Raw genomic sequence first — 27,090 nt, 5'->3', positions numbered from 1 at the left:
TTATATATATACATTTATATACACATATACACGCATGTACAACTGTGAGGCGCGCGTCCGGATTCCCTGATAAACCGTTATATCGTTGGGGATCAGCTATCGCGAACTGGGCAACAGGGGGGCACGTCGGACATTTAGCTCACCGTAGGAAGATTTCCTGCCGACGACGGCGTAGTCTTGAATAATCGCAATCTTGTCGCGATCGGTCCTGGCCGATAGGATACTTCCTGCCGATCGCAGACCTAACGGATCTCGCGTTCGACTGTACGAGCGCCTCTTATTCGACGATGACCATATTTACGCAAGAACATCCGAGGTTTATTTTGCGCGAATTAGTTTCTTCTGCCCGACAACGGTTGTAGAGATGTGACATAAATCGCGTCGACGGAGAAGCGATCCGTTATCTGTACAGAGAAAAATTTAATGGCTGATATCGGTTATCAGTCAATATTTTTTTTTTTTTTTTTTTTTTTTTTACCGTCGAAACTTAAATTTGTCGAGTGTTCCGGCATTTTATTTTCATAATTACGGCAGCCAAAGTGCCGAGAGACCAGGATCGCGTGTACGCGAATAAGGAGGAGCTCTCGCACGAGTTCTCACGACGCAATCGGTATCTCCGAATTTGAGGTCTAATTATCCGGCCGCTAATTAAACGCGGATACTCACAGCAGATCGCACGACCGCTTGCTCTAGTTTGAGCGCGAAGTGTAATTGTAACGTGTGGACCGACAACGCCGCGTTGGTTGCATAAAGGTATACGCGCGAACCGCAGAATATAATAAACTTTCGCGGTCCGTGTGCCACACCGGCGCACGAGATCGCTTTCCAACGCTTCCCACGAGTTCGCTCATCCGCGATGCGCCGCGCGACCGTTGCGTCACGCGCCTACTCGCAAATTGCTCGCGACTTGGAGAACGTAACCGCGATGATACATGTCTCGCTTTAATCGTCGTATTGTGATTCTCTTCTCCATTTCTTTGTTTTCTGGTCAGAATTCCGATAAATCTGCTATTTTCGGAGCATCCTTTTGGTTCAAAGTCCCAGCATCCGCTCGCTCCAACATTCCAGCTACGTGTTGGCGAGACGCGACGAACGCGGAAGAGCAGCGGCAGTGCTCGGATGACCCCACGCTGGGGTTGACGCGACGGAAAATCAAGTCCGAACAGCCCGGGGTTAATAGATACAGGTGCGCGGTGCAGCGTAACGTCATCAATAACAATCTCAGCGACGGTTATCGCGGAGGCACTCGGTTAAGCGGCGGGCGAAGTGCGCGGCCACTCTGTGCCACAATTCAGCCTACAGAAACCGTAAGGAATTTTATGGGAACGGGTGTGTATTCGAAGGTCTGCAGAAACGACGATACCTTCCGCGTTCTTTCGCGGTTATGACGAACGTCCGACGAAGGCGAGGGAGAAAAAATATCGTCGGGCATCACGGCGCGGATTTGCAATCGCTAATTGCCTCGATGACGAAGGCGCCGAGCAACTCCGCGAAAAATAAGAAGGTTTCGGGAAAAAATCAAGTGCCGCCTCCGTTATTCTCATCCGGCGGTATCTACGATCGTTTAATTATAGCCCTGGCGCCTACTAACGTGCTACTTCTTGTCTGTTACAGGAATATGCTGATAAGAGAATTGGCGACCGTTTGGGTCGCCTTCCTCTTGTGCCATCTTCAGCTAACGGAGTCTCAGGTGAGCGTTCAAGTAAATCTTATCGTGCTTAAGTTTCACGCGCTTTCAAAGCGAGCCGCACGTGTTGCGAAGCGAGCTAGCACAGCCGATATTTACGATCGCCTCTCATATTATGCATTTCTCCGCGCAATTCGCGAAAGACGTCCCTCAATCAATCACCTGTCTACTTAGCGTCGTCTCTCCTGCGACTCGAGAACAGCCGTTGCTCCTTTTCTCTTTCCTCTCGTCGTGAATCTGATCGTAAGCATTCCGGCCAGTTTTTAACTTAATCACGGCCGGACGGGAGAGAAGCACGCGGAGCAAAGATAATTTCGTCCGCGGCGAGGGAAAAAAGTTGCGCGCGGAAAGAGAACACGCGAGGGCGAGCCCGCGCGATACGAGCCCTACGTCGGGATTCCTGGCTAGCCGTGGGTTATGAAGTAATTGGTATGTCGGCGGTCGAGACCCGGCCCCGTAGGAGTTAGCGGTGCCGCGGCTCGTTTCCACGGAGATGTGGCATACGCGAGGTGAAAGTGAATTTCAGCGAACCCAGCCGCTCGTACGCATGCACATGGAGCGGCTGATACGCCGAGGTGCCGCACGATCGCACACAGATAGAACATTTTAGCTGCAGAACTGGTAGCCCGACAGGCCGCGCACCGGGGAGAGGAGAACGAGAATGCTGGTCCACGAACGTCCTGGCGAACGTCTCTCCACGAGGCGAAACGTTTCGTCTTTTAAATTAGCAATCTCCGGCTACAGCTGCAGAAAATTGAAAATCCCCGTGGAGATGCGAGGTCTAAGGATGCGAGACTCGGAAGTTTCTCCGGCGAGAATTTTGCATTTTAATTACGCTTCTACGTTCATATAGATTATATATATACTTTCGGTACTTTCTACCGGTTTAAAATGTTTATTACGTCTGGTTGCGCAATTGTTCCATAAAAATCCGTCACCGTAAGATACCGCTCTTATCGTAACGCGTTACAAATAGATGACTGTGATAGAACCGCGGTACGGAAACTCGATTTTCGAGCGCGCTCGCACGTAGGAATGTGCAAAGGTGCAGCCTTTACAACAGCTGGTGCGACTCGCACCTCTCGCAGGAATGTAGTCACCGTTATATCACTGATACGTACGCGTAGCTACGTCGAAATGCAGACGAGAACACGTCCGAGTCGCTCTCAGTAGAATAGCGGGTACTTTCCGCGCTCTTGAGAGACGAACGCGAGAAACGAAGATCGTTGGACAGATTGCATCTTCACTTTCTCCCCGCGGGATAACAATGCGTTTAGCACGTCTGGGTCTACCCGGCGCCACGCCACAGTTAAATTCGATACACGGTAGTTTTTGCTTCCAGGTGTGAGGCAACCGTATAAAAGATTTACTATTTCCAGCTTCCTTTGACAAAGTTGCATTGATTTATCGAGAGAAAACGAGACATAAAGAAAGAGAGAGAGAGAAAAAAAAGAAGAGAAAGACACGAGAGGCAATTTTATTTTTGTCGGCTTATTGTTTTTGACACTTTTTCATTGCCCGCGATTGCTATTGCGATTTAGAGCTCGGTTATTAGCTATAATTCGATTTACGAGCAGGTGTTAACAATCAACGTCAAATAACACGTTTCTTTTCTGTTACAGGTTCCTACTACAAATGTCTTCACCTGTTCAAACGGTGAGTAATATTCTCCTTTATGAAAGGAACTTTTAAAGCGAACCTTTTCTTCCATGTAAAATTCAGAGATAATTGTTTAGAATGATTTAAAGTTTCAGTAAAGCAGGAATTTTATTAAATTTTATTTATTATATATTTAGAATAAATTATTTTAGACACCCGATGTATAATCTGACAAATCAGTGGCGACATAATCGATGACAGCTCGCGAAATGACGTGAAAGTTGCTCCGTAATTATTTTCTGTTTTTTTTTTTTTTCTGAGCTGATTCTCCTAAGTTAATCCGAAGATATCGTATTATAGAAATCGTCATCCTCGAAACGACCGACTTAAATTTATTAGGCGACTCTTACTTTCGCGATCGACCTCCGCCAAATATTCGAGCTCTCGCGAGTTACGAGAAAGCAACCGCGCAATAAAATCGGCGCCGAGCGATTTTCAAGATTGTTAGGAAATTGTAAACGCCATTACGACTAATGTCGAACGGCGCTCTCCGTTCGGATAACTGCGAGAAATAAATCACACTTCGACAATTCGAAGAAATCCCATATAACACGATTCCCTAAGGTGATAACTCAATTGCTAAAAATTGTCTTATTTGTTGGGTCTGACTCGGCGTTCTTCACTCGCGAAATCAATATCATCGACAACGTACACATTTTTATCTCAAGTAATAAACTTTTCACTTCGAGTTACTTCGAGAACTTAATTGTGGATTTAAAAAAAAAAAAAAAAAATTAGTTTTACGATACACGTAGCGCCGAGAGTACAATTGCAAATGAGGGAAATCAGTGGTAGAATTTTTTTTTTCTTTACTAGGACGCGTGTCGCCACTTACATTTAAATCGCATAAAGGCGCGTTGAATCGCAAATTGCGCCCCAGCAATTATCCCTCGCTCTCGCGGCACGAAAGTTTCGAAAATGAGACAGTGCACGCATGTCCGATAAATAAATCTCGCGAGAGACAATGAGGATAAGAGTTCGGCCATTCGTAACGCTGCTCCACTTTTCCTCGTTACTCGCCGATGCAATTAAGTAGGTTGCACGTACCATATGCGGCCGGCCGGTCGTTAGCCATAAGTCGTCGCGTGCGCTTGAAAAATTGCAAGTGCTATTTTCTTCCGTGTGCATTTTCTATTTTCTCGTTTTTCTTTAGCGCCTCGATTAATCCGCGCCTCGTACAGTCACGCCTTTGATCTCGCGGTAACATTGAAAAACGATTTTATCGAGAGGTCAAGAAATTATTCTGAACAAACATCACTCGGCGTTAAGCAACAACTAATTAAAATAAAGATCACCGTCAGCAGAATTAAATGTTAAATTTTCTATCGACAACTGTACTCGAAATAAAAAAGAAAATTCAAGGCTAAGGTAGAATATGTTTTTTTAGAAAATAAATCCCGTATGCCAAGAGCTAATATGTTAATACGTTACGTTGATTCGATAATCAGAATAAAATCTGCTTTCTAAAAACGTAACTTTCCATTTACATAAATATCGCTTAATTAACATCTTATAAGTGTCAACGGACGTTGGACATTGCGAGGCATGTATATCTCTCACCTCGGCATTCTTGCATTCTACGCGTCGTACGGGCCCGCATTCATTTCAAAATCACATTTCAGGATGCGAAAGAATGTCGAGTTTGAGACTGAGATTTTTAACACGATCCGGCCGCAACATTTCGGCCGTATCGAAGGGCCGTCTTAACGCGCGATGGACGAAGGGCCTCTGTCTAATGTAGGTGCGCCCGGCTCGGCATTTTCGATCCTACGTGTAAACGTCGAATCAGGTAGATCCGCTGGAGGCTGCGGAGAAGAAAGGATAGGACGGCATTCCTAAACCGTGAATCTACCCCGCCGCGTCTTTTCATCTTCTCTTCTCCGCCTCATTCTCGTCCACCCTCGTACGATGGAATCATCGTCCGCCTTGTCCCATTCGTGCGGCCCTAAAAATACGCGTGGGCTCTTCGGGTCTGCGCCGCGGTTACACACCTCGCAGGAAACTCGATCAGGCGCGCGTCGAACGGGATTCCAAAAAGTAGAACGTCCGACAGCTCGCTCATCTGTTGTTACGCGATTGCTTGCTCGCAACAAGCCTTCGGAAAAATGGAGAAATACTGTCTTTCCGCATACTTGCGCGCCGACCGACGAGTCAAAGGATTATATCATCCATTCGCGATTTCGTAAGCAAATCAGCTCTTGCGATCGATCGTTACGAATCCTCCGTTTCGAGTTTTTTAACGTTTATTTTTCGCATAACGAATGTTGACAATTTTAGCGTTATTTAATTTAATAATTTTTTTATTAGCTTAATTTTTTAAATAAAAAATTTACAGAGAGATTTATTTCTCACGAATTTATTATACAATTAAAATCTACATTTTAATTTAATACAGTGGTAACAAAATGCTGTAATTTTCTCAATTTTTCGCGACGTATTATTATTATTGTTGCGCGATCGTCGGCTGAAATATCATGCGTCTCGTCGTTAAGAGAAAATAATATTTCACACACGTTCCTCAGACGAGAAATGCTAATGTACGTCGAGAGAATCGTGTGCGTGCATGGCCGTTTGACCTTTTGAAAGAAAGGAAGGTCGTCATCGGGTCTCTCCCAGCGAATTCAGCGCCAACTGCATCAGCAGCATGACTGAATGATGCTGCGTCTCGTTTCTCCTTCACGCAATCTGCGTGCTTCGACGAAATGCAAAAGCATCTTTAATTGCATTCCGCGTAGGATCTTCGAGCGTTTTCATCGACCAGTGAGACAGCAAAAAATGAACTCCCGGAGTATTAGAAAAATAAAAAAAAACATTTTTTTAATAAAAAAAATTAAACTAAAGAAAGTAAAATTATATCTCGATAAAATATTTATAAAAGTGGCTCGATATCTAGAAATCTCGATAGCATAAATCGATTAGAAAGTATTCAGTTCGCGTTTAAAGGCGCCGTTTGTGCATTTAGGTTTATGACTGTGTCATCAAAAGTGATTGTAAAACGATGAGAGCGCTCGATAGAATATTTGAACAAAAATTCATACCGTTCGATAACCAGTAGAAATCAAGCATAAATAATCATGAGTTGGACATTTAGAGAAATTGATATTAAAAGAAATTTTCTTACGTCTATATTTAAGCCGAATTAAAGAATCAATTTAAGAAGATATCCGCTTAAAGCCGGGGACGGTAATATTAACCAGTTCTATCTCGTAACGTTATTTCTTGAACAACGGGATATACTGTTACGCGCTCGGGATTGTTTTGCAATGAGATAACTGTGAAATATTATATCTTTCCGATACCTTGGTAATTTACGTACTTTGCTGATCAAAGATTCCGCGAAATGCAGGATTCTTACCGGGACGATGTGGTTTACTTTGATCGAACCACTGACACGAATCGAGTTCGCGGAAACTCGAGAGCATCGTCTTGAACGATGTACGACACGACGGGAAATAAAAGCTCTCGTCGGGAACGATCTGGCTCTTACGACGCGACAGATCAATCCTGAAAATTATTTCGATGCAATTTCCCAGCCGAGCGAGCAGGCGCATCAAATTACTGACTAATCAGATTTGTAATAAAAAAAAAATCTTGTGAACCAGAATACGAACCGCGTACCGTGTAAATCGAACGTACTGCAATAATCAGTTTGTCGTAAAAAGAAAAATGTAATATTGGCAATCGGATTGAACAGGATTTAACGGATTTAAATTGAATTAGAGTATCGAGGTCGAATAGATACAGACGAATTAATCTGTCAAACTCGTTCGACTGCTACTGCATGCTTCACTTGCGAAGGTTCTCTTAATTAATTATCAGCCCTTAAAGGTACACCGTACGCGCTAAAAGTAATCGAGGCCGTTTTTCTGTCGCTGTCGGTACGGGTCACCGATTAACCGCATTTCCTGTCTTCAGTGCGCCGGCAGAAGATAGTTAAAGTATCCGGTTGCACGGAAGCGACCTTAAAATAAGACTTCCTGCGCTCCGCGTCTGCCGCTTTTCCGCTTAAAGCGAATATTTCACAGCCGCGACTAAATCAAATTATAAAAATTTACAAATGCGCCGTAAAATATTTTACTGCAGTTTCTAAAAAGTTTTAAACAATTAGCAACGCGGCGCTCCAATAATCCCTTTAGCGATATCGCATGCTCGCAGCGCGTTATTATAACTTTGCGCTCAGACAATCTCTACATCTAAAGCAGACAGTTTAATGTGGCGTTTCCTTGCGTAGGATGGGAGCTGCGAGGCATACACTGTTATAAATTCTTCAACATCAGGCATTCCTGGGAAAAAGCGGCGGAATTATGCAGAAGGTAAGGGACATCATTATCGATTCTCGTTCGCTCATTAATTCCACGGCCGACATTTGATTTCGACATAATACTTAATGCCATTTTTTTGCAGAGAGAAAAAAAAAAGTGTGTAACGCCATTTTTTCTTATTCTTCTCGGCCACGCTACCGTTATTAGATTAATCATCGGTGGTTTCTTTTCCATTGCAGATACGGGAGCGAGCTGATGGTGGTGGAGTCGTACAGCGAGAACAATATGTCGGCGAGCATGATCGGCCGGCACTTGGATCGTTACTGGCTCGGTCTCGCCTCGCTCGACGATCTACGTACCAACACGCTCGAGTCCGCCGCGGGAATGCTTGTCTCGCAATACGCCGGTTCGTACGCAATTCCGTTTCACTCGATTTGCAGACGGCTGTCGCGTGTTCTGCACGAGCAGATCCCGTAACCGAGCGCGGCCTTTTTGCGCAGCTTCCGCCGCCGGTTCTTTTCCTTTATCCATCTCCGAAGTGCAATTCGCGCTCGTTGCCATTAACGATCGACTACTTGAGACCTTGACCGATATCTTGCGTGATACGATACGATTATACGATTGAAGTGAAGGGGATGGAAATTTTTCAGAATTATAAATGCTTATTATTTTTTTTTCTTTTTTTTTACGAATTTCTGTACTTTGAATTTTATCTTTATTATCTTTGAAAAATCCATAGTTCTTCTAAAATCTCAGTTACTTGAAAATTGTAATTATTAATTTGTACTATCTTGAACAAGCGGGGATTTATTAGAAGACGTACAATAAAAAAAAAGAGATAATAAAAGTTAATCTTATCTCGGTAAAAGTTTCTGAACGTGTTACGAACGTATTACGAAATTAAGTGGTTGATAATCGTGGAGTAGTTCGCACAGAACTCCGACCTCGCTTACACGCGGGGCCAATTTCTATCAGGGTCACGGAACACGGAACTCACGTACGCGGGACGAAGGCACACTTTTCCCACAACAATGCCCAGACGTCATCATTTCACGTCCGTTTGCCGCAAGCTGCAATTTCCTCGTCTAATGCATTTGCACAACGTCTACTAACTGCATTATTAATTATAAGCTAAGCTCGCAGTTAAGCATGTATCGCTGGCAACAAACGTAATTACTCAAATAAAGGTGTACGACACGGTCGACACGGTACTCTGCCGCAACTACGTGCACTAGTCGAGATATACGTATTAATGTAGTGTTATTAAGATTTAATTACTGACGTGGTCGCAGAAAAACTCGATATGACGTTCAGGCATTTCTAACGGCAATAATTATTAAAAAAAAAAGAAAAAAAAAAACTTCAATATTGTACTTTAACATTGACGGAGGCGTTTTACATTGTTCGCAAAAATGTAGGTTTCTGGGCGTCCAGGCAGCCGAACCCGCATTCAGGCGAATGCGTGGACGTGGCTTTGACAGACGACAGGCAAACGTGGGAATTGACCACGTGCGAGTCGCTTCTTCCCTTCATGTGTCGTGCCAACGCCTGTCCTTCCGGTAAGTTTATTCGCGTGAATTACTGCCCGCGTTACGCGCGGCCGCCGGGCCGTTCTCCCATATTTCACTTGGAACGGGCTGATAAACCGCCGGGACAACTTTGCAGGTTCGTTCCACTGCTCGAACGGCAGGTGCATTAACGCGGCGTTTAAGTGCGACAAGCAAGACGACTGCGGCGATTATTCCGACGAATTGGACTGCCCGGCTAACTGTCAGTATTACATGGCGAGCAGCGGCGACGTCGTGGAGAGCCCAAATTACCCGCATAAATATGCACCCCTCAGCAATTGCAAGTGGACCCTCGAGGGCCCTCAAGGACACAATATTCTCTTGCAGGTGAACCATTCGCATCTATAAATTTTCCGTTCGATTAACTAATGAAACTCAATAATGTACGTAATCTAAAAGCTCGTCGGCTAATGAGTCGCTTGTGTTTCAGTTCCAAGAATTCGAGACCGAGAAGAGCTTCGACATAGTGCAAATTCTCGTAGGCGGTAGAACCGAGGAAAAGTCCGTGAATCTGGCGACACTTTCGGGCAAGCAGGACCTTAGCAGCAAGCTCTTCGTCTCGGCGTCGAACTTCATGATTATAAAATTCAGCACCGACGCCTCGGTGGAGAGGAAAGGTTTCCGTGCCTCGTGGAAAACCGAGCCGCAAGCTTGCGGCGGAATTCTCAGAGCAACTCCGCAAGGACAAGTTCTTACGTCCCCAGGTTATCCACAGAATTATCCCGGCGGACTAGAGTGCCTGTACATCCTGCAAGCTCAGCCGGGACGCATAATATCTCTAGAGGTATATTGAGATCTTTTACTTTCTTTATTCGCGAAATTCGATACAGCGTAAAAATTCTATCCAAGAATAACTATAAAAAAATACCTATAGCGTCTAAAAATGCGTTCTAACTTTCTCGTATCTAGATCGAAGACTTGGATCTCGAAATGAATCGGGATTACATTCTTGTGAGAGATGGGGATACGCCTATGAGCCGACCGATCGCACGCCTCACCGGAAAATCGGAGGATAATCCGGTGGTGATCATGTCCACCGGAAACAATTTGTATCTGTACCTTAAAACGAGCCTCGGCGATTCCAAACGCGGATTCAGTATTCGCTTCACGCAGGGCTGCAGGGCCACGATTATCGCGAGAAACGGCACAGTTCAGTCGCCGTCCTACGGCCTCAACGACTATCCTAATAATCAAGAGTGTTTGTACAGAATCAAAAATCCAGACAGGGGTCCGCTCTCTTTAAAATTCGTCAACTTCAACGTTCACAAGACCGACTACGTGCAGGTAAAATTAATTACATTACGTACACGACGATTAAATTTTGTCACTTTCTCGCGCACCGTTTTAATGATTAACTTTCGCTCTTTCGCGGGAAATCGACAGATATACGACGGCTCTAATACGAACGGTCTGCGCCTGCATCCCGGAAGTGGTTTCACCTCTAACACTCGACCTAAGATCACGCTCACTGCGGAGAGCGGAGAAATGCTCGTCAGATTCTCTTCCGATGCTCTGCACAGCAGCGCCGGCTGGCAGGCCGAGTTTTCCGCCGGTAGGCCATTATACAATTTAATTTCATTTAATATTATACAAAATAAGAAATAAAAAAATATATAATTACTAACATAATTATATATTAAAAAATAATTAATTTATATAATGACTTTAATAATACAGAAAATAATTAATTTTAGACTGCCCTCCGTTGCAACCCGGCGAGGGAGCTTTAGCATCGAGTCGGGACACAGCTTTCGGTACAGTAGTTACGTTCTCTTGCCCGCTGGGCCAAGAGTTTGCCACGGGCAAGTCGAGAATTTCCACGGAGTGTCTCCCCGGAGGAAACTGGTCGGTTACGTACATTCCGAAGTGCCAGGAAGTATATTGCGGCCCAGTGCCCCAAATCGATAACGGTTTCTCGATTGGCTCCACGAACGTCACTTACCGAGGACTGGCGACTTATCAGTGCTACGCGGGATTCGCGTTCCCTTCCGGAAGGCCGACGGAAATGATCTCTTGCTTGGCCGACGGAAGATGGGAAAAGAAACCGTCCTGCTTGGGTTCGTTAAAAGTTTCGCAATTGATTAAACGCGATAAAATAAAGATAAAATTGCATGTTAAAAAATGCCCTTTCGTTTTTCAGCGTCTCAGTGCGCCCCGCTGCCAGAGGCACCTCATTCTAACATAACTATTTTGAATGGAGGCGGTCGAAGTTACGGCACGATCGTTAGATTTGAATGCGAGCCCGGTTACGTCCGAAGCGGACATCCCGTTATCCTTTGCATGAGCAACGGTACCTGGTCCGACGAAGTGCCGACGTGTTCGCGTAAGTGTAAACAATTTAATTATAATTTAATTTTAATAAACGTAGTTTAATGTTAATATAAAGTTAAATTGACGAAATTTCTTTTCCGCAGGCGCTAAGTGCCCGCTGCTGCCTACTATCAAAAACGGATTCGTTGTTGATATCGGCAAAGATTACTTTTTCGGCGACGAAGTAAGAGTACAATGTAACCGAGGTTACAAACTAACCGGATCAAATATCATACAATGCGGTCCCTATCAACGATTTGATAACGTACCGACCTGCGAAGGTATTTATAACATAAATTGCTAATTAGATTTAAAATTGTATTATACATTCCACGATTTTTCTTTCCGTAGACATAAACGAATGTACGTCGAGCCAGTGCGATTTAGCATCTACGGAGTGCATAAATAATCCCGGTGCGTTCACTTGCAAGTGCAAGACGGGCTTTGCCCCGACTATGGAATGTCGACCTATCGGCGATCTTGGTCTCATTAACGGCGGCATTCCCGACGAGTCGATCACGGTTTCGAGTTCGGAAAACGGATACACAAAAACCGTAGGATACATTTTTTTATTTATACAGCCTCAATCTAATTTTTTTTTTTTTTTTTTTTTTTTTTAATATTAATTATTTATGTGCTTCTTATTATCGAAGGGTATTCGTTTAAACAACGGTGACGGATGGTGCGGCAACAATATCGAACCGGGCGCGAATTGGGTCACCATCGACATGAAAGCGCCAACAATTATTCGCGGATTCCGCACGCAGATTGTCGCCAGGATCGACGGAAACATCGCGTACACGTCAGCTGTGCGAATTCAATATACAAACGATTTGACGGACATTTTCAAGGATTACACGAATCCAGACGGTACCCCGGTCGAGTTCCGAATCTTGGAGGCGACCCTCTCGATCCTAAACCTGCCCGCGCCGATCGAGACGCGTTACGTGAGATTCAAGATACAGGATTACGTCGGCGCACCGTGCATGAAACTGGAGATAATGGGCTGCACCAGATTAGAGTGCTCGGATATTAATGAGTGCGTGATTAGGAACGGCGGCTGCCATCAGAAGTGCATTAATAGCCCCGGCAGCTATTCCTGCATGTGCAACACGGGCTTCGAATTGTATAAAGGGAATGGCACAGCCGGATTTAATCTGATGAAATCAGAGAACGGCGAGAGAGACGGTGATTTGTATCAGAGAAATAAAACGTGTGTGCCGGTGATGTGTCCGCCGTTAACAGCACCGGATAATGGAAAATTATTGTCAACTAAGGTAAAATAAAATTTATGATAATTTTATTCCCCGCGTAAATATTCATTATTACGATTTTTACTAAATAATAATTTTATTTTAACGCGAATTCGTTTATTTTATAGGATCAGCATCACTTTGGCGATCTTGTTAGATTTCAATGTAATTTTGGTTACGTTTTGTCTGGATCTTCGGCAGTAATTTGCACTTCTGCCGGAGTGTGGAACGGAACAATTCCCGAATGTCAATGTAAGTAAAAATTTTGTCAATTTTAAATATTATTACTTTTTTGCGTATAATATAACTAATTACATTTATTATACGCAAGTTACGCGAATTACGCGTTTTTATTCATATTATTTTATATTTTTGTTTTATACGCGATGTGGAACTGTATTTTATTATTTTACTTTTTATCGCGATATCAATATACAAATTAGTATTGTACAAAAAGTTACAGACTTACCGAAAGATGCGCAGCAGCGGAGTTTGCAATGACGATCCTGTAACATACAAATAAAAAAATTAAATTGTAGAGATGTTCGAATTAATATCTACTATAAAAAAAAATTATTTACGCGGCTCTAATTAATTTCTCAAATCAACAATTAAAAAACTATTTATTTAAAATAAAAAATGATGTTTACCTTGGGGTTGCTCCGCTAATGCAAGATGCCTCTCCGAGGCCTCCTCCTCCTCTCAGAATGTCTGGAATGTTGGGCCGACCCATTCCACGCACTGGTCACTCGCGAAAACCGGGGCCGGATAAATTTAATCTCTGGATCTTAATCTGAAACAGAAAAAAGTTTTACTTGATTAGAATCATGTTTAATAATATTTTCAGAATATTCCTTCCTACTCACTGCAAAGAGATGTATTCAAGAAAAAAACTACTTTACAACATTAAATGAATTAATTGATATGTAATAATAATGTGCGGATAAAATAACGAATTAAATTGCTGCGTAACAATAGAATTTTTATAAATACTTTTCACGTTAAAATTACACGTCACAAATAATTTTTTTTTTTTTTTACAGATGCGAAATGCGTGTCTTTGCCGGACGATAAGAACGAAGGCCTCACTGTGATTCGAAGCGACGAGACTAGCGTACTAGTACCCTTCAAGCAAAACGTCACCTTAAAGTGCGGTAGCAACGGCCGCTATTTGCGCAATACAGCATCGTCAACTTTCCGACAGTGTGTATACGATCCCAAAGTCGGCTTTCCCGATTACTGGCTGTCCGGTTTGCAGCCGGCTTGTCCCCGCGTGGATTGCGGCAAGCCGCTTCCCACGCCTGGCGCCGAATACGGCAAGTATTTGGACACCAAGTATCAATCCTCGTTCTTCTTCGGCTGCCAAGATACCTTCAAGCTGGCCGGCCAGACCAACCGTAACGACAACGTCGTGCGCTGCCAGGCGAATGGCGTTTGGGACTTCGGCAATTTACGATGCGAAGGTCCGGTCTGCGAGGATCCTGGCAGGCCAAGCGATGGCTATCAGGTTGCACGCAGTTACGAGCAAGGATCGGAGGTGCAATTCGGATGCAATCGACCTGGCTACATTCTTATCAGTCCGCGGCCGATCGTCTGCATTCGCGAGCCCGAATGCAAGGTTATCAGACCCCTCGGCTTAGCTTCCGGACGCATTCCGGATTCGGCGATAAACGCTACCTCCGAGAGACCAAATTACGAAGCTAGAAACGTCCGATTAAATTCGGTGACCGGTTGGTGCGGCAAGCAGGAGGCCTTCACTTACGTCAGCGTCGATCTCGGTCGCATATATCGAGTAAAAGCGATCCTTGTGAAAGGCGTGATTACGAACGACATTGTCGGCAGACCCACGGAGATACGATTCTTTTACAAGCAGGCGGAAAATGAAAATTACGTTGTCTACTTCCCGAATTTCAATCTAACTATGCGCGATCCTGGAAATTACGGCGAATTGGCGATGATCACTCTGCCTAAGTACGTGCAAGCTCGCTTCGTGATCCTCGGTATCGTCAGCTATATGGACAATGCCTGTCTGAAATTCGAGCTTATGGGATGCGAAGAGCCAGTGGTCGAGCCATTGTTAGGCTACGATTACGGATTCTCGCCCTGCGTAGATAACGAAGCGCCGGTCTTCCAAAACTGTCCGCAACAACCGATAGTCGTGCAAAAGGGACCTAACGGGGAGTTGCTGCCGGTGAACTTTACGGTACCGACAGCCGTTGACAATAGCGGCAGTATCGCTCGAGTGGAAGTCAAGCCTCAAAGTTTCAAAACTCCAATTCGCATCTTCGAAGACACCTTCGTGAAATACATAGCTTTCGATTACGACGGCAATGTTGCTATTTGCGAGATTAATATTACCGTACCGGGTAAGTACCAATTTTCAATTTATCTCTGACGTCCAACATAAATTATTCATAATAAATTTAAATAAATTAAAAAATTAAATAAATTACAGAAATTTAAATAAACTAAAAAAATTAATAAGCTACAAAAAAAATTGTATTAAATAAAAAAATTAAATTAATGCTACAAAAAAATTAAATTAAATTAAATCGATAATTTATCAATTAATTACTCATTTATTTTTACTCATACAATTATTCATACAATCTGTATGTTATAGATATAACTCCACCGAGACTGAGCTGTCCTCAAAGCTACGTTATCGAGCTGATCGATCGACAAGAGAGTTACTCCATCAATTTCAACGAAACCCGAAAGCGCATTAATGCCACGGATGCGTCCGGCCCAGTGAAAATTACTTTTGTGCCGGAACGTGCAATAATTCGAATTGGCAATTTTGAAAATGTCACGGTGTACGCGACGGACTCCAGCGGTAATCGAGCGACTTGTCACTTCCAAGTTTCGGTTCAGGCGACGCCTTGCGTCGACTGGGAATTAAAACCGCCAGCTAATGGAGGTATACAGTGTGTTCCCGGAGATAAAGGATTACAATGTATAGCGACCTGTAAGAACGGATACAGATTCACCGACGGTTCGCGCGCAAAGACGTTCGGATGTGACGCAAATAAACGGTGGATGCCTTCGTCGGTGGTACCAGACTGCGTTTCCGAAAGTAAGTTTCTTATTTTAAAACTTAATTTTTTTTTTGTATTATTATTTTTTAAATATTTTTTTAAATATTATTTCAATATATTATATGTATTTTTTTATTAATAATAAACTTAATTTATAGACACGCAACAAGCCGATTATCACGTAATTGCCTCGGTGACTTATCGCGCGAACGGCGCTGTTTCTCGATCTTGTCTTCCGATGTATCAAGATCTCATGTCTCAGCATTACACGAATCTTAACAGTATCCTGACACAACGTTGCTCCGCTGTCAACGTGAACATGAATGTTTCTTTTGTCAGATCGATACCTTTCTTGATCGAGGAGAATGTTCTCAAGGTATATAAATTTATGCGCCAAGTTTTTATTGTGTCAACTGTTATGTTATTCGATCGGTGAATTTAAATTATTATTATCGGTAATGAAAAATAAGATTAATATTATTTTTTTGCAAATTTCAGATGGATTTCATTTTGGTGATTGTTCCGGCGCAACGTCAACCTCAATTGTACGATTTTTGTGGCTCCACGTTAAATCTAATTTTCGATCTATCAATCCCTTACGCGAGCGCAGTAATTGAGCCTTTATTAAATGTTTCCGCAATTGGTAATCAATGCCCACCTCTCCGTGCTCTCAAATCCTCCATTAGCAGGGGCTTTACATGTAGCATTGGTGAAGTATTGAACATGGATACTAACGACGTTCCCCGTTGTTGTAAGTAAAAAAATCCTATAATTTAATTTGATTTATATATAAAATAAATATAATTTAATTTTTTTAAGTTCTGCAATTTTATTTTTATTTTAATTCTTTAGTTTTTTAATTTTTTAATTAATTTTTTTGTTTGTTTTAGTGCACTGTCCTGCCGGAACCTTCGCCGGCGAGAAGCAGAAGACATGTACAGCCTGTCCGAAGGGCTTTTATCAAAATAGCGATCGTCAAGGGTCCTGCCTGCGCTGTCCATTCGGCACGTATACGAAGGAGGAAGGATCTAAGAGTATTGACGATTGCGTGCCAGTCTGCGGTTACGGCACGTACTCACCTACCGGCCTCGTGCCTTGCCTCGAGTGTCCCAGAAATAGTTACACCGGCGAACCGCCGATCGGCGGCTACAAGGACTGCCAAACTTGTCCAGCTGGCACCTTCACCTACCAGCCTGCCGCGCCCGGTCGCGATCGTTGCCGAGCCAAGTGTTCACCAGGCATGTATTCGGATACGGGACTCGCTCCTTGCGCTCAGTGTCCGAAGAACTTCTTCCAGCCTCAGCATGGTGCAACCACGTGCGTTGAATGTCCCACGAATATGTATACGGACGGACCGGGTTCGGTCGGCCGCGAAGAATGTAAGCCTGTCCAGTGCACCGACAGCGTGTGCCAGCACGGCGGTCTCTGCGTGCCGATGGGACACGGTGTACACTGCTACTGTCCAGCCGGATTTTCCGGAAGACGCTGCGAGATCGACATCGACGAGTGCGCGAGTCAACCGTGCTATAACGGTGCCACTTGCATAGATCTGCCGCAAGGCTACAGGTGTCAATGCGCCAACAGTTACTCCGGCGTAAATTGCCAAGAGGAGAAATCAGATTGCGTGAACGACACGTGTCCGGAAAGAGCTATGTGCAAAGATGAGCCTGGATTTAATAATTACACGTGCCTTTGTCGATCGGGATACACCGGAGTCGATTGCGATATCACCGTAAGTATTTTTTTTTTTTTTTTTGTGTATTTCAGTCTAACAAGTTAAATAAATTTTAATACGATTAAATAGCATTTTGCCCATAAATGTCAAATATTTTATAACATATTTTTTTTTTTTTTTATTTTTTTGCAGATTAATCCTTGCACGGCTAGCGGAAATCCTTGCAATAACGGCGCGACTTGCATAGCGCTTCAGCAAGGTCGTTACAAATGCGACTGTCTGCCAGGATGGGAAGGTCAGAGCTGTGAAATTAACACCGATGATTGTGCCGAGCGACCTTGCTTGCTCGGCGCTAACTGCACTGATCTGGTCGCCGATTTCTCCTGCGACTGTCCGCCCGGATTCACCGGCAAACGCTGCCACGAGAAAATCGATCTTTGCTCGGGCAATCCTTGCTTGAACGGGATTTGCGTGGACAAACTCTTCAGCCACGAGTGCATTTGTCATCCGGGATGGACTGGCGCGGCTTGCGAAACGAACATCAACGAGTGCGCAACGAGACCGTGTCGAAATAACGGCCAATGCATCGATCAGATCGATGATTACACTTGCACATGCGAGCCCGGTTACACGGGCAAGCAATGCCAGCACACGATTGACGACTGCGCGTCAGATCCTTGTCAAAATGGAGCAACGTGTATAGACCAGCTGCAAGGCTTCGTTTGCAAATGCAGACCCGGCTTCGTTGGCCTGCAGTGCGAGGCGGAAATCGATGAATGTCAGAGCGATCCTTGCAGTCCGGTCGGCACCGACCGCTGCATAGATCTCGACAACACTTTTGTCTGCCACTGTCGCGAGGGCTACACTGGACCGTCCTGTGAAGTCGATATCAATGACTGCGCGTCTGATCCTTGCTTGAATGGCGCGACTTGTAGAGACGAAGTCGGTGGCTTCAAGTGCATCTGTCCGGAGGGATGGAGCGGTGTGCATTGCCAAACGGACGTTGGCATGTGCCAGAATCGTCCGTGTCAAAACGATGCCGCTTGCGTGAATTTATTCATGGATTACTTCTGTGTGTAAGTAACACACTTTTATAATTTTAATTTTAATTATAATTTTATTTTACATATTTTATATATAATTTTATTTTATATAATTATAATTTTAATTTTAATTTTGCGCAAATAAAAATACGCTGATTTATACGATAAATTTTTAATCGATAGCTGCCCGTCCGGCACCGATGGCAAGCAATGCGAGACGGCGCCGGAGCGTTGCATTGGAAATCCGTGCATGCACCATGGCCGCTGCCAGGACTTTGGTTCGGGTTTGAATTGCACGTGTCCTAACGATTACACTGGCATCGGCTGTCAATACGAATACGACGCCTGCCAGGCTAACGCTTGCAAAAATGGAGCCACATGCATCGACGAAGGTCCCGGATTCACTTGCATTTGTCCTCCAGGATATACCGGTATGATTTTAACTTATTAACGAGTTATTAATTTTAAACGATATTATTTTAAACAATTAAATTTTTTTTTAATTAGGTCAAACCTGCGAGGAAGATATAATCGATTGCAAAGAAAATTCTTGTCCGCCATCGGCAACTTGTATTGACCTCACAGGCAAATTCTTCTGCCAGTGCCCATTCAATTTAACTGGCGACGACTGCAGAAAATGTATGCTTCTCATTAATTTTTTTTTTTCTTAATTAAAATATTCCCGAGTGGAAATTGATTCCAATCGTTACCTAATAATTAGTTAGACAATTCGTGGTTCATCTTTAATAACGAGCCAAAAAAGTCAGATATCTAAACGTTTTTTCCCGTGTTCTAATAATAAATACTTTCTTATAATTTATGGCTGCTACCAAGCTAGTCTCTAATTAAGAAATATATTTAATCTGCGCGATTTAACCACTAGCTGCAAAATCGGATTATCTAGATGAATTTCCACTCGGGTTTTATTTAAAAAATAATAAGTTTGTTGTTTAATTTTGATTTAAAATTTTTGCAGCCATCCAAGTGGACTACGATTTGTACTTCAGCGATCCCGGTCGCAGCAGCGCTTCGCAAGTCATTCCGTTCTTCACCGGCTCTTCAAAGAGCCTGACTATCGCTATGTGGGTGCAGTTTACACAAAGAGACGAAGCTGGAATTTTCTTTACTCTTTACAGCGTCAGGTATAGATTTATTAATATTTTTGTTTAAATAATTTTTTCTTTTTCTTTTTTTTTAAATAATGTGCCAAAAATGCATACGCGACATTTTTTTTTAGCTCGCCACACGTTCCAATGAATCGAAGACTCATGATTCAAGCACACAGTAACGGCGTTCAAGTATCTCTCTTCCACGATTTGCAAGACGTTTACTTGCCATTCAGAGAATACGCGACCATAAACGACGGACAATGGCACCACATCGCCGTTGTGTGGAATGGTGAAAACGGCGGAGAGCTCATTTTAATCACAGAAGGCCTCATCGCTAGCAAAACCGAGGGTTACGGCAGTGGCAGATCGCTCCCGGCATAGTAAGTATCCTTTCAGAAGAAATAAAAAATCCGCCGAGCATTTTCTTCAATATTTCTCAAATTTTTTTTTTTTTTTAATACTATAAAATTAATATGTATTAATAACTAAAAATCTTTACAGCGCTTGGACGGTGTTAGGAAAACCACAGAGCGAGAACACGAAAGGTTACACGGATTTAGGCTTCCAAGGACATCTGACTAAAGTGCAAATCTGGGGCCGCGCGTTGCACGTAACGAACGAAATTCAGAAGCAAGTTCGCGACTGTCGCACGGAACCGGTTCTTTATCAAGGTCTAGTATTAACGTGGGCAGGATATGACGAGACTTTGGGTGGCGTCGAGAGAGTCGTACCGTCGCACTGCGGACAGCGAGTGTGTCCGCCTGGTTACGGTGGCAACAAGTGTCAGCAACTCGAGGCCGACAAAATCCCGCCTAGAGTGGAGCACTGTCCGGGCGACCTTTGGGTAATCGCGAAAAACGGATCATCGATCGTCACCTGGGACGAGCCGCACTTCAGCGACAACGTCGGCGTCGTTAAAGTCCAAGAGAAAAATGGGCATCGATCTGGGCAGACCTTGCTCTGGGGCATTTACGACATCAGTTACGTGGCTTACGACCATGCCGGTAACTCTGCCACTTGCAACTTCAAGGTTTACGTGTTGTGTAAGTAAAATTATTTTCTCAGTCATTACTTATCTAATAGTCATTAAAATTATTTCTTTAAGAAAATAATTTTTTTTTTTTTTTTAAATTATCACGTTCGCGAACATTTTTAAAGCTTATATAAATTTTTTTTATTGCAGCCGACTTTTGCCCGAGGCTGGAAGATCCTATTGGCGGCTTACAACAATGCAAAGACTGGGGTTCGGGAGGTCAATTTAAAGTCTGCGAAATTTCTTGCAATTCCGGACTTCGATTCTCGCAAGAAGTCCCTAAATTCTACACGTGTGGCGCAGAAGGTTTCTGGAGGCCTACTAGCGATCCCAGTCTACCTTTGGTGTATCCAGCTTGTACGGGTAAGCATCTCGCATGTATTATTAATTTCTCGTTCAACGATCTAAATTTCTGAATAAATTAACGTATGTCTTTTCTTTTTCAGGCGCTACGTCGGCTCAAAGAGTATTCAGGATTAAGATGAACTTCCCCACGTCAGTGCTTTGCAATGAAGCTGGTCAAGGAGTACTCAAACAGAAAGTTCGAAATGCCGTGAATTCATTGAACAGAGACTGGAATTTCTGCTCGTATTCTTACGAAGGTAATATTCGATTTATAGAGAAGTCATTATTTTTAAGTACGTTATTTCCTGCGTTAATTTAATTAATTTATGTTTCTACTTATTATTTTTTTAAGGAACTCGAGAGTGCAAGGATCTTGATATCGATGTACAATGCGATCATCGTGTACGCGCGACGAGAGAAACGAGCGAAGAGGACGGTGGAACGTACGTCGTTTCCGCTGCCGTGCCCGCAGAACCGTAAGTATCAAATTATGATTTTATAATTAAATGTCTGACATTTTTTGCCGTTTAAACGTTTGCAGGTGCAAGTAATAATTCGTAAAACATATTAAATTGCTATAAAAATAAATTTAAAATAATTTATGTAAAAAAAAAAAAAAATGTGCAAAAATCGTGGCTCGCTTTCGTATTTCGATCGCGTGATTATTTAAATATTAGATATTATTATTTGTTGTCCGCGCCGCGTACACTTTGCTTACAAAGATCTTCGTACTGAGCATTTTTGTTACTTGTGTTGCATCATAGAACGAGAAAGGGTCGTCAAGGCAGTGACACCTACGAGGTGGAGATCTCGTTCCCGGCGATAAAGTAAGAATAGCTCGACTCACGCCAGCGCGAATTAATTCATTTACATGTCTTATCTGCCATCATCTCTAATACATTACTACTCATTACATCGTGCGGTGTGTCATGATTTCCTGTGATAATAACGTTTCAGCATCCCCCCGATAATAGCGCGTAACTCAAATAAATCATAATAAGCATCGAAAGGCCATTGAACAAATCATACTAACGACTAATCATACGGTCAGCAAAAAATCAAGCCTTATAGCTGTACAATAGTAAAAGCTGCACGTTCTTACTAACTGATCATGACTGATCACCATACATTTAGGACGTCATAGCAAGCTGCAACAGGTGTCTACATATTTTCCGACGGTGATAACAAAAATTCAAATTAATAACCAAACTGTGAGATCGCTCAGTATTTTCTGCAATATTTTATCAAAATAAATTAATATTATTAATTATTTACAAAATTTATTATTTGATTAGATGAAACTACTGACTCACAGAAATTGTTTGATTATAAATTGTAAAAATGACGATTTAATAACTCACACAGTTATGTAAGTTCAGTTCTCGCTCGCTTAACAGCGATTCAAGGGCTTCGGTTTAGAGATGAAAAATTCAACGTATTCTCAACAACACGCGTAATCAATATAACGGAAAATAAATACAGAACCCTGCGTATATTAATTATAATTACTAAGGGTGTGAGTGCGGTTTAATAACCTGCGATACATGAGTCTACCGAGGATCCTGGTCCAAAAGCAAGGCTGCCTTAACTACATACGCTCACCTCGAGATAACGGCTGTACATATGCAAATCCTTCCACGCCTATTGCCTGAATAGATATACCGCCGGTTTACAATGCGATAACCCTCGCCTACGTTTCACAGTGACCCGATCCTGAACGCCAATTCGAACGAGCGCTCCACTGTGCAAATGCTGCTCGAGAGATTGATCCTTGAAGAAGACCAGTTTGACGTTCACGATATTCTACCTAACACCGTGCCAGATCCGGCTTCTCTCGTCCTCGAATCCGACTACGCCTGCCCGATTGGCCAAGTTGTTATGGCACCGGATTGTGGTAAGATAACAAACGCGGTTTCATAACAAATTATTATTAAAAATAATTTTATTAATTTGTCGAATCAAGATCTAATCTTTGCCCGCGAGATTAAACGTGTCTCGATCTTATCGTTTATTGTTCTTTTGCAGTACCGTGCGCGGTCGGCACTTTCTACGACGAAGAAACGAAGCAATGCGTGTCCTGCCCCGTGGGCACTTATCAGAGCGAGTCCGGGCAATTAAAATGTAGTTCCTGCCCGATAATTGCCGGTCGTCCCAGCGTGACCGTGGGTCCTGGAGCGCGTAGCGCGGCAGACTGTAAGGAGCGTTGTCCTGCCGGCAAATATTACGACGACGCGGCCGGCCTGTGTCGCAGCTGCGGCCATGGATTCTATCAGCCAAACGAGGGTAGCTTCTCTTGCCTACTGTGCGGTCTCGGAAAGACCACAAGAACAGCCGAGGCGGTATCGCGGGAAGAATGTCGCGACGAGTGCGGATCCGGACAGCAGCTGGCCATCGAAGGAAAATGCGAACCCTGCCCGCGAGGTACGTACCGAACTCAAGGAGTGCAAGCATCCTGCCAAGCCTGTCCGCTCGGCAGAACGACCCCGAATATGGGCTCGGCAGCGATCGAGGAATGCTCGCTTCCGGTCTGCGAGCCCGGAACCTTCCTCAACGGCACTCTGAACGAATGCGTGGAGTGCAAAAAGGGAACGTATCAATCGGAGCCACAGCAGACCTTCTGCATTCCATGCCCACCGAACACCAGCACCAAAGGATCTGCAGCTGTAAGTTTTTTTTTTTTTTACTTATTACTTTTTTTTCTACTATTTATGCAATGAAACGATCGATGTATTAAAAATTGTTACTTGTTAATAGACGAACAAAGCGGAATGCACGAACCCTTGCGAAACCAGTGGCGAGGAAATGCACTGCGACGCGAACGCGTATTGCCTACTTATCCCTGAGACGAGCGACTTCAAGTGCGAATGCAAGCCTGGGTACAACGGCACCGGCACCGTGTGCACGGACGTGTGTCTCGGCTACTGCGACAACGAGGGTGTCTGCTTGAAAGACTCACGCGGGCAACCGTCATGCAGATGCAGCGGCAGCTTCACAGGCAGACACTGTACAGAGAAGTCCGAATTTTTCTACATCACCGGCGGCATAGCGGGCGGCGTAATTCTGATAATCATCGTGGTGCTGCTCGTTTGGATGATTTGCGTCAGGTTAGTAAATCTAATTAAATATATTGAAACTTTTTTTCGCTTCGAGTGGCGTATAATACGTAAATTAATATTTGGATTAATTTTCTTGGTATTAACAAAATATTTATAATTTTTTTTTTTTTTTTTAACAGAGCTTCTAGAAAGAAAGAACCGAAGAAAATGCTCACTCCAGCGACCGATCAGAACGGCTCGCAAGTGAATTTCTATTACGGCGCGCCGACACCTTACGCCGAATCGATAGCGCCGTCCCATCACAGCACGTATGCTCATTATTACGACGACGAAGAAGACGGCTGGGAAATGCCTAACTTTTATAACGAAACTTACATGAAAGGTAAGAATATTAAATACTGTACGAAATCAAGACTGCGACTTTCCCTTGGACAACATAATATCAGCGCGGACTGTTTATTCTTATAATTATTTTATTTATTGTGAGAATAAGTAATCTGCATTGAAGCTTCATACAATTCGCATTTTCCGGAGTGCTCATTAATTTCTTTTCTCCTGTTGCAGAGAGCCTGCATAATGGAGGCAAGATGAACAGTCTTGCCCGATCGAACGCCAGTATTTACGGCACAAAAGACGATCTTTACGACAGACTGAAGCGTCACGCGTATACCGGTAAAAAAGGTACAATCGAATCGCAACTACCCTCGTAATCATACTACTAATCGACGCCGGCTCATCGTATGTGCGGTCGTCCGAGAATCACTGCCAGCAGGATCGGATGCGACATGCCACAGCCGGCTACTTATGCAAATCAATTAACGAGTTTATAAATTATGTAGTTAACGAAAGTTTAAGCCCACGTGTGCCGTCTTTTTACCGTCACTAGAGCACGTAACGCGCTTCCGTTCTATTAGATTAACGGCAAAGCTGGATCGGCGCGCAATCTCAGACGTGTCCGAGTGTGCGACGCAACAAATAACATTACGAAATATCCATTTTGCAGATAAGAGCGACAGCGACAGCGAAGGCCAGTGACCGGGTAGAACAATGACTTTCACGCCAGCGTAGAATACGAAAAAGCGGGAGATATCAGTGTAATCAGACTGGGCGACGACGGTATCTCATCCTGCGAGCGACGTCGTCGTCGTCGTTGCTCCTCGACCGATCGATGAATCTTGTTATTTATTACTGTACCATTCTGACGATATCGCCGTGAGATCCGCGAACGCGCGACCGGGCGTGGAAAGAAAAAAAAAAAACAGGGAGAGAAGGGGCCCCGTCGGAATCGCGAGATCTCGACACAGGTGATACGCTTCGATCGACAACTGGTGAACGGCGCAAGAGTCCTGGAACGACGATCGGCAAACTGTGGACCGATCGTCGCTTCGGCACGCGTCCAGCGAGCTCGAGGCGTGCTGGAGAGAGCCGCAAAAGAACGAATTATGGGATCCGTCCGCCCTTCGAAGTGAAATTCGATGCGTGTTCAATGATTAAAGAGACTTTACGCGCGGGATTGTATTTTTTTGTAATTTAATAGAGCATTAAGAACCCGAGACACCACATCATCGTTCCCTTCCGCCCTCCTTCCCGTCTTTTTATTAACTCACATGATCGACGTGCGTACGTGAGGAACTGTGTGCTTGTATATTAATATAACTTACGTACGTGTGAATTTATATTTTGTTACTCAGAAGGTATACGCATCACGTTGTAATATAATAGTGTGCGGGTGACAAGCGCAACGGAGCAGATCGACACTTCGAACTTGATTTTTGGCAACTAAAAGAAAAAGCTACAGAGGAAGAAGAAAGGGCCTCTCGTGGAAACCGCGATGCTTAAAAGACCGATCCAATCGCGACTCGATCAAAAACTGAGATCAATTACAGTGTAGTCTTCCACGCGACGACAATCTCATTACAGAGACTCGGGAATGTGTAAAGTTGGGTATGACAAACGATGACTTGTGCCTGCGCGACGAGCGTGCACCAAACGATGCCTACCACGCTGTTTTTCATTTATGTTGTAAAAACTTTAACAAATAGTTGTTTTTTTTTTTATTAATAAAATGTATTTCAGTAAAGCTCCCGACATTCCCTCTTTATCCCTTTTCCATTTCTTCATTTTATAATTTTATTAATATTATTTACATTATTTATCGAATTTTAACGTTTCGCCAAATTCATTGCTTCCGTAAATTTTTTACTCATTTTTATTGGTATTACTCTGTGCATTTTCTGTTTGATATCAAAATGGGTCTTGGCGTCATTATTCAATCGGGACACGTCAGGTGACGCGATTTTACTTAGATTGATGTTAATATCTGTATTGTTGCCAATAAAATCAGTATTGTCGCAATCAGTCGCGTCACTCTTTCCACAATTCGATTCAGTTAAACTTGACCTTTCGTATCCTTTGTATTCTGTTAACAAAAAGTGAAGCATAAAATATATTTGAATAAAATGGAATTGAATACGAAATGAGGAAAAATGCCACGCTGACCTTTGTTCTTTAGAATATTAAGAGCACGGGCAAGATCCACGTCGTTTGGATTCTGCTTTGACACTGTTAATAATGTAAATTACATTTTAATTTTCTTTTTTTTTCCGTAATTTACGATTTTAATTAAATGCTTTATTGTACAACACGCGGACTCGCAATTGCGAAAAACTCAAATAACCCTTACATCGGATTCCAACGTCAAGAGCATTTTCGTAATCTTTTGTCATTAAGGCAATTGTAAACTAAAATATGCAAAGCTTGGTTATAAATTATTAACATTCGGCTAAACTCAATTTTAAGCTTCGACAAATATATTAATACTTTAATGCGATCTTCATAATTCGTGCTACATTCTTGATCCATCGTCACCTTCGAGCCTAATTTTATACTTCACCGATAATCAGAATTTAGATAAGTTTCACAGAATTACACTTATCGCTCGGATTTGTAATTTTAAGTGACTCCACAAAAATTTATACTTATCAAACAATTACTAAAAATTTTACTTCATACTCAAAGTCATTTAAGATAAAGCATAATTGCGATAAAATTT

At 43.2% G+C, this 27,090-nt stretch overlaps 2 protein-coding genes across 2 annotated transcripts in view; one reads left to right on the top strand and one right to left on the bottom strand.

Moving 5' to 3' along the window:
• Cdase (neutral ceramidase) overlaps positions 1–27,090 on the bottom strand; it is a 120,769-nt gene that overhangs the window by 64,957 nt on the left and 28,722 nt on the right. The window contains exons 3-4 of the mRNA XM_070656041.1: positions 13,390–13,532; positions 13,209–13,245 (exon numbers count right to left, since the gene is read on the bottom strand). The gene's annotated coding sequence lies outside the window, so the exon portion shown is untranslated. The remainder of the gene's footprint in view (positions 1–13,208; positions 13,246–13,389; positions 13,533–27,090) is intronic.
• Positions 1,319–26,118, top strand: Uif (sushi, von Willebrand factor type A, EGF and pentraxin domain-containing protein uif). Its single transcript, XM_070656112.1, has 36 exons — positions 1,319–1,690; positions 3,310–3,343; positions 7,578–7,659; positions 7,848–8,014; positions 9,027–9,167; positions 9,274–9,503; positions 9,607–9,960; positions 10,086–10,460; positions 10,560–10,728; positions 10,871–11,233; positions 11,317–11,499; positions 11,591–11,767; positions 11,838–12,040; positions 12,140–12,763; positions 12,868–12,991; positions 13,783–15,105; positions 15,363–15,815; positions 15,936–16,153; positions 16,276–16,528; positions 16,668–17,509; positions 17,645–18,528; positions 18,679–18,926; positions 19,003–19,134; positions 19,472–19,637; positions 19,733–19,984; positions 20,106–20,647; positions 20,788–21,000; positions 21,084–21,239; positions 21,335–21,458; positions 21,747–21,809; positions 22,686–22,876; positions 23,008–23,645; positions 23,737–24,086; positions 24,218–24,420; positions 24,603–24,719; positions 25,042–26,118. The coding sequence occupies exons 1-36, from the start codon at positions 1,385–1,387 to the stop codon at positions 25,071–25,073; spliced, it is 10,932 nt and encodes a 3,643-aa protein (XP_070512213.1). The 5' UTR covers positions 1,319–1,384; the 3' UTR covers positions 25,074–26,118.

This window comes from Cardiocondyla obscurior, linkage group LG04, assembly GCF_019399895.1.
Source record: "Cardiocondyla obscurior isolate alpha-2009 linkage group LG04, Cobs3.1, whole genome shotgun sequence".
NCBI lineage: Eukaryota > Metazoa > Arthropoda > Insecta > Hymenoptera > Formicidae > Cardiocondyla > Cardiocondyla obscurior.
The sequence above is the reverse complement of the archived record's forward strand: the minus strand, read 5'-3'. Positions and strand labels throughout refer to the sequence as shown.

Excerpts from the sequence above, each read along its gene's own strand:
- Uif (XM_070656112.1), top strand. The coding sequence starts at position 1,385 with ATGACGAACGTCCGACGAAGGCGAGGGAGAAAAAATATCGTCGGGCAT. Across the intron at positions 11,768-11,837 it reads TAACGTACCGACCTGCGAAG|ACATAAACGAATGTACGTCG; the intron begins GTATTTATAACA and ends TTCTTTCCGTAG. Across the intron at positions 16,529-16,667 it reads TAACGACGTTCCCCGTTGTT|TGCACTGTCCTGCCGGAACC; the intron begins GTAAGTAAAAAA and ends TGTTTGTTTTAG.